This window comes from Scylla paramamosain, chromosome 23, assembly GCF_035594125.1.
Source record: "Scylla paramamosain isolate STU-SP2022 chromosome 23, ASM3559412v1, whole genome shotgun sequence".
NCBI lineage: Eukaryota > Metazoa > Arthropoda > Malacostraca > Decapoda > Portunidae > Scylla > Scylla paramamosain.
The window spans coordinates 15,945,755-15,952,180 of NC_087173.1; the positions used below are offsets into that span (position 1 = coordinate 15,945,755).

Here is a 6,426-nt window from a genome sequence, read left to right on the forward strand (position 1 = left end):
GCGCCATGTACCGCCCTCCCCGGCAGGGGCCTGACTCGCTCCTGTACCTCAAGGAGGCCCTAGATGTCCTCCTTGTGACTCACTGCTGCCAACACTTTTTGCTTGTGGGCGACCTCAACCACCACTTGGAGCACGACGCCTACGAAAACCTCCTGACAGTGCAGGGCCTGAAGGACCATGTAACCTTCCCCACTCATGAGCGGGGCGGGACCCTGGACCCCGTCATATCCGACCTGGAGGAGGACACACTCAGCTGCCACCAGCTGGGTCTCGTGGGCAGCTCTGACCACCATGCTGTCCTGACCCAGGTGGACATGGGTGTGGCTCGTGACGAGGCCACCACTCGCACAGTCTGGCTATGGGATAGGGCAGACTGGGGCTCCCTTCGCCGAGACCTGCGCAGGACTGACTGGCCTTCCATCCTGCAGGGTGGAGCGGAGGTACAGGCGCGAGCCTTCACTTCCCGCCTCTTGGCGCTCCAGGAGCAACACGTGCCCCGCCGTGAGTTCGTCGCCAGACCAACGGACCAGCCTTGGTTTGGTTACCGCTGCCGCGTTGCCGCCGAGGCGAAGTATTCTGCGTGGCTCCGCTACAAGCAGAGTCCTACTCGGCGCAACAAAGACCTACATCGTGCGGCCTGCAAGAGGATGGTGACGACCTGCCAGTGGGCCGTAGGGAGGTGGGAGGAGGACCTGCGGCGCCAGCTAGGAGGCCCTGGAGTGGGCAACAAGACTTGGTGGTCCCTTGTTAAGGGCAGACAGGGCCTCGACCGTCAAGACACTGTCCCTCCTCTCACAAGGCCCGACGGAACGGTGGCCACCAGCAGCAAGGACAAAGCCCAGCTGCTGGCCACCCTTTTCGCCAGGAAGATGGAAGTGGACGACCCTGAAAGGTCACCGCCTCTTCTGGAGCAGCAGTGTAGAGAGACTGTAACCAAGGTGGAGGTGACACAGGGGCTTGTCGAGCGTCTGCTGCAGGGGCTCGATGTACAAAAAGCTACCGGTCCCGACAACATCAGCCCGCACGTTTTGAAACAATGTGCCCGCGAGCTGGCTGTACCCCTCACCACAGTCTTCTCTGCCTGCTTATGGGAAAATACCTGGCCCTTAGTGTGGAAAGAGGCCCGGGTAGTTCCTGTACACAAGAGGAGCTCCAGGTCTGACCCAAAAAATTATCGACCCATCTCCCTGCTCTCTGTGGTGGGGAAAGTGTTCGAGAGGGTGGTGGCAGATGTGGTGTGTCGCCACCTCCAGGACAATTACCTCCTCTCGGACCAACAGTTTGGGTTCAGACCTGGGCGGTCCACCTCCGATCTCCTCATGCTCCTCACCGGGGGCTGGCAGGACGCCCTTGACGGCGGCCTCGACTCTGTTGTGGTGGCCCTGGATATAGCGGGCGCCTTCAACAGGGTCTGGCATGGGGGCCTTCTGGAAAAGCTGAGGGCAAAGGGGATCCAGGGTGACCTCCTCCAGCTCCTTGGCGACTACCTCCAAGGAAGGACCCTCCAGGTCGTTGTCAATGGGCAAGCGTCCGAGTCCTTCCCGGTGAGAGCGTCAGTGCCACAGGGCTCAGTGCTGGGTCCAGTCCTGTGGAACATCTACGTGGACGATCTTCTCCGACAGCTGCCGGCGGTCTCAGCTTATGCTGACGATTGCACTCTCTCCTGTACCTACCCTCGACACGAAAGTGTGCGTGCTGCTGAAGAGATCAATCAGCAGCTTCGGGTGATACAGGAGTGGGAGGCACGTTGGCAGGTGACCTTTGCTCCGGAGAAGACACAGGCAATGGTAGTTTCTCGATCCCCCGCTGCCGAGCCAGCAGTGGAGGGAGGGCTAAGCTTTGGTGGCCTTCCTCTCGAACTCCAGGAGTCCGTCAAGATTCTTGGGGTGGAGGTGGATCAAGGGCTGCGGTTTGACCGCCACGTCAAACACATTGCCCTTAAGGCCTCACACCGAGTCTCCTCCTTGAGGAGGGTGGCCAACTTGCTCGACAGGAGAGGGAGGCTCTTGCTCTACAAGGCCCAGATACGGCCTTATTTAGAGTATGCCGCCCTCTCCTGGATGTCCTGTGCTGCCACACACATAAGCAAGCTCGACGGCATCCAGCGACGGGCGCTGCGACTAGTGGAAGCAGCAGGTGCCCCAGCCCATCCTGAGGTTCCCGTCGACACGCTAGAACACCGCAGGGACGTGGCAGCCCTTGTGGTGTTCCACAAGGCACAGGTGCAGGGTGTGCCACATCTGGCGGGACTACGGCTGCCCACCAGAGTCACCTCGCGGGACATGAGAACGGTGTTATCCAGTGGTGACTCAGTGGAAGTGCCGCGTTCCCGCTCCAGCCAACACCAGCGCACCTTTTGGGGGCGAGTCTCCAGACTGTGGAACGTCTTCGCGTCCTCCGTCCCACATATCAGGGGGATGGATACCCAGGACGTGAAGTTAGCAGCACACCACTGGAGGGGCTCGTTCCCAACCCCCCTGCTAACAATAAGCCCATAAAGAATGTATATATATATATATATATATATATATATATATATATATATATATATATATATATATATATATATATATATATATATGTACGAGTATATAATTTATATTTATAATTGTCTTGTGCCCCACCCCTAAAATAGGTTGCACACGGCAGTGCGCCTTCGGGTGACAATGTACTCATGTTTAAATAAAAAAAAAAAAAAGTGTGTGTGTGGAGAGCGAGGTTATCACTGACATGGGCTCTGATCTGATAATTGGTCCAGTACAAGGTTTGGTAGCGCCGCAAGCCGAGGAATTCCTGGAAAGGACAACGTCTAAACGCTCAGAATGATCAGACCATAGTTATACTATACACAAGATTACATAAAGGTCATGACTATCTTAGAGAAATTTTATAAAGCACAGGGCAGCACCACGACACTTATGTATTAAGAGTGTACATGTGTAGTAATGGACAATACCAAGAGCCAGTGCCATGCACAGCAGGAGAAAACATACCACATGGCAACATCAAGACACTTGTGCATAGCAGGAGAAACTAAGATCAGTCAATTAATGCAGAGCATACTATAACACTCAAGCAGAAATACATAAACAATGACACACATAGCATACAAGCAGATAAATAAACAAACAAACCAAACAAAAGCTTTTAGTATCAAACTGAATAGGGCATTGCAGGAAACAAAAGGAATGATATTTAACCCTCTCAAAAATTTAAGAGAAGAGATATGTATAACATTGCAAACAACGTGCAGAATTACATAGAGTATTTTATCTTTAAAGAAATTTACACCAACCTGTTGTTGTTCTGCAGCAACGAATGATGGGACAGATATCACAGGCTAGGAGAGAAAGAGAGAGAGAGAGAGAGAGAGAGAGAGAGAGAGAGAGAGAGAGCTTGTATGTATGTAATGCCGCCCTCCTTGTTTTCTAAATGTGTTTTAAATGACCCGCTGACACGTACATCTAATAGCTCATTTGGGTAAGGAGTTCAAAATTAATGTCTGAACGGATATAAATCACTCAAAAGGGAAATTATTAAAAACAACTACAGGAATTATTTTTGCCCCTGCCATTAAATTTTTCCACATTCCTTGATTGATTTCAATAATGGGATAATAGATCCCAAAGCTGTATAGCAAGGGAGAGGAGAGAGATTATTGAGACATCTTGCACGAGAGACGGCGAGGGGATGGGCTGCTAGCGTGCCGCAGGCGAGCAAAGCCCAGACACTTCCCACTCACCTCCCTTCTGTCTAACAGGTAAAAAGCCTTGAATTTAAAGTTATAATAGTGTGTGAATATATATATATATATATATATATATATATATATATATATATATATATATATATATATATATATATATATATATAATAAGAATAATAAACGGTTTATTATTTTGGCAGTTAACAAACTGAAAATGTACAGAGGGGATGGGGAAATACTTAACATTAATCCTAAAGCTAAGTCTAATCTAGAAGGGAAATACTATTGATTGATGGCTCGCACCATGGTGGGAATCGCGCTGAGTCTGTACCGGTCCATGCGCGGCACCTTTAGGGGCGTTATCCTGCTGTGGTGTCTGGTGGCATTGACCGGGTGAAGCGGGTCAGGCGGCAGCATGTGTCTGAGATGTGGATGATGCAGCAGTCCCCTTCTAAACTTCTCCAGAGCCTCTCGGTGCCTGGTGGATAGTCTGGACAGACTCAGGGTGGTCAGGGCTTCATCATAGGTGGTGTAGGCAGGGCCAAGGATGATCCTGCACGCCCTTTTCTGTGCATTCTCCAGCTGTAGCTGTTGAGTGTGTGTGAGGGAGGAGGACCACGCTGGGGAGGCATACATGAGTTTGGGGAGGATGAAGGTGAGGTACACCAAACTAACTCGTCTGTCGGCGTCTCCAGCGACCTGAGTCTGCGCAGCATGTACAGCCTGTAGGTAGCGGATCTTACGGTGCTGGCGACATGCTGCTTCCAGGTCAGCTGGTTGTCCACCGTGACTCCAAGAAGCTTGGCACATAGGACTACCTGGAGGGGGTGAAGGCCCACTGGGAGCTGGGGAGGGGGCACTGGTACAGAGGAGGTACAGAAATGCATCACCACAGTTTTGCTGTAGTTGATGGTCATCCTGCTTTCCTCCGTCCACGTCTGCAGTCGCTCCAGAATTGCTTGCAGTGGCGAATAGTCCGGGTTCTTGTTGGAGACTGGGACGCCCACGGTGCAGTCGTCCACATACTTCCAGTGATGGAGGGTGTCAGTGAGGGCGTCGTTAATGAGGAGGAGAAGCATAGTGGACCCATCTTGGTCCCCTGGGGGATCCCACATGTCAGCTGTTGGAAGTTAGAGACAGAGCCATGATAGCGAACGGCCTGACGCCTCCCTGTAAGGACGTCGGCTAGCCACGCTACCAGGTTAGGAGGGAGGCCCAGACTTATTGACTTGCTGATGACAACAGTGTGATCAACAAGATGAAAGGCTTTTTTGAAGTCCACAAAAGCAACAGCTAGAGAGGTGTTTCGCTTGTCCAGGTGGCTGTGGATGAATTCAAGGAAGCTGGTCAGGTAATGGGAGGTGGAGGTGGCTTTAATATTTCCAAACTGTTTGATATCCACTGTATTACAAATTTTGGTGTAGGTCCAGTCATACACAAAATCTTCACAAATAAGGCTAGGGATGGGGGTGATAGAGACTGGCCTGAGGTCATTGAGTGACTGTGGACTGGAAGTTTTGGGAATGGGAGTGAAGTAAGATGTCTTCCAGTCCTCGGGGCAAGAGTGTTGGGAGAGAGAGGCGTTTATTATGGAGCATAGCGGTGTTGCTAGCTCTACAGCAAACTCCTTGTAATTTTTTATAGGAAGGTCAGTGAGTTTTAAATCTAAGTATTCTCTTAAAATCATCCATCGCCTGGACAATGGGAGCAGGGGAGGGAGCGGAAAGATAGGCAAGAAGCGGAGTGGTGTGTAGGGGAGGAAAGGTCTGACAGATAGCGGCAAAGTGATCGTTCATCTCCTGAGCCGCGAGATTAGCAGGAAGGTGTGAGGTGCAAGGAAGAGATGAAGTGTGCTTTTGTAGGCCACACAATGCTTGGATCTTAGTGTACCACTGTCTGTTGTTGGCCAGCTTGAGGTGGTGTATCTTGTCCAGGTAATAGCTTGCCTTGGCAGCCTTAATCTCCCTGATCACTCTGTTTCTTAGTTTCCTGTATAGGACTGGACAGGAGTGGAACACCCAGGTCCGCTGACGCATGAGTCTTTTAATGCGGGGCGTCATCCAGGGGGCATCAGACCGGTGCACTGTGACGCTTTTGGCTGGGAAGTAGTGGTGGAAGACTTCTGTGGTGGTGGCGACGTAATTGTGCCATTTTAAGTGGATGTCCTCCACATCCAGCACCTCGGTCCACAGGTGTTGTGTCACCCACTGCCCAAACTCCCTCATGGCTGAGTCAGGCATGGGGCGGTGGGTCCTGGTGACAGCTGACCGTGGGGTCGAGGTGGTGGGTGTGGGTGTCCACAGTATGGAGAGGTGGGTGCTTCGTCCCATGGGAGGCAGCGGCTTGGGGGGCGAGTACTGCTGGCCCAGGTCTGTCAATATAAGGTCGAGGGTGGCTTGCTGGTGGGTGGGGAAGTCCACGACCTGGGTGAGGTGTAGCTGGTGTAGGATATCGCTGATATCTAATTTGTTAAAGTCCCCACAGATGACCAGCTTGGCGGCAGGATACCTCACCCTCAGGGCATCAGCAGTGTCAATGATGTGAGTGGTGAGTAACTGTGCTGTGGTGGCTCGTGGGGGGTGGTATACTACGCACACGATGATGGAGGTTGTGTTGCTGGGATGGCAAGGGGGCGTAACTCTCACCCACAGGGCCTCTACTCTGGGAGGAATATCGACAGGGAGGTGTGAGGGGCTGAGGGCAGAGCGGCAGAAAACGGC

General features: G+C 52.0%; 1 protein-coding gene across 1 annotated transcript in view; it reads left to right on the top strand.

Moving 5' to 3' along the window:
• The window catches only part of LOC135111940 (uncharacterized), a 3,928-nt gene extending 1,264 nt beyond the window's left edge, over positions 1-2,664 (top strand). The window contains exons 3-5 of the mRNA XM_064025618.1: positions 1-1,235; positions 1,344-1,886; positions 2,650-2,664. The exon at positions 1-1,235 is cut by the window's left edge and continues 372 nt beyond it. Coding sequence (XP_063881688.1) covers positions 1-1,235; positions 1,344-1,886; positions 2,650-2,664 — 1,793 coding nt within the window. The remainder of the gene's footprint in view (positions 1,236-1,343; positions 1,887-2,649) is intronic.
• Positions 2,665-6,426: the final 3,762 nt, after the last annotated feature.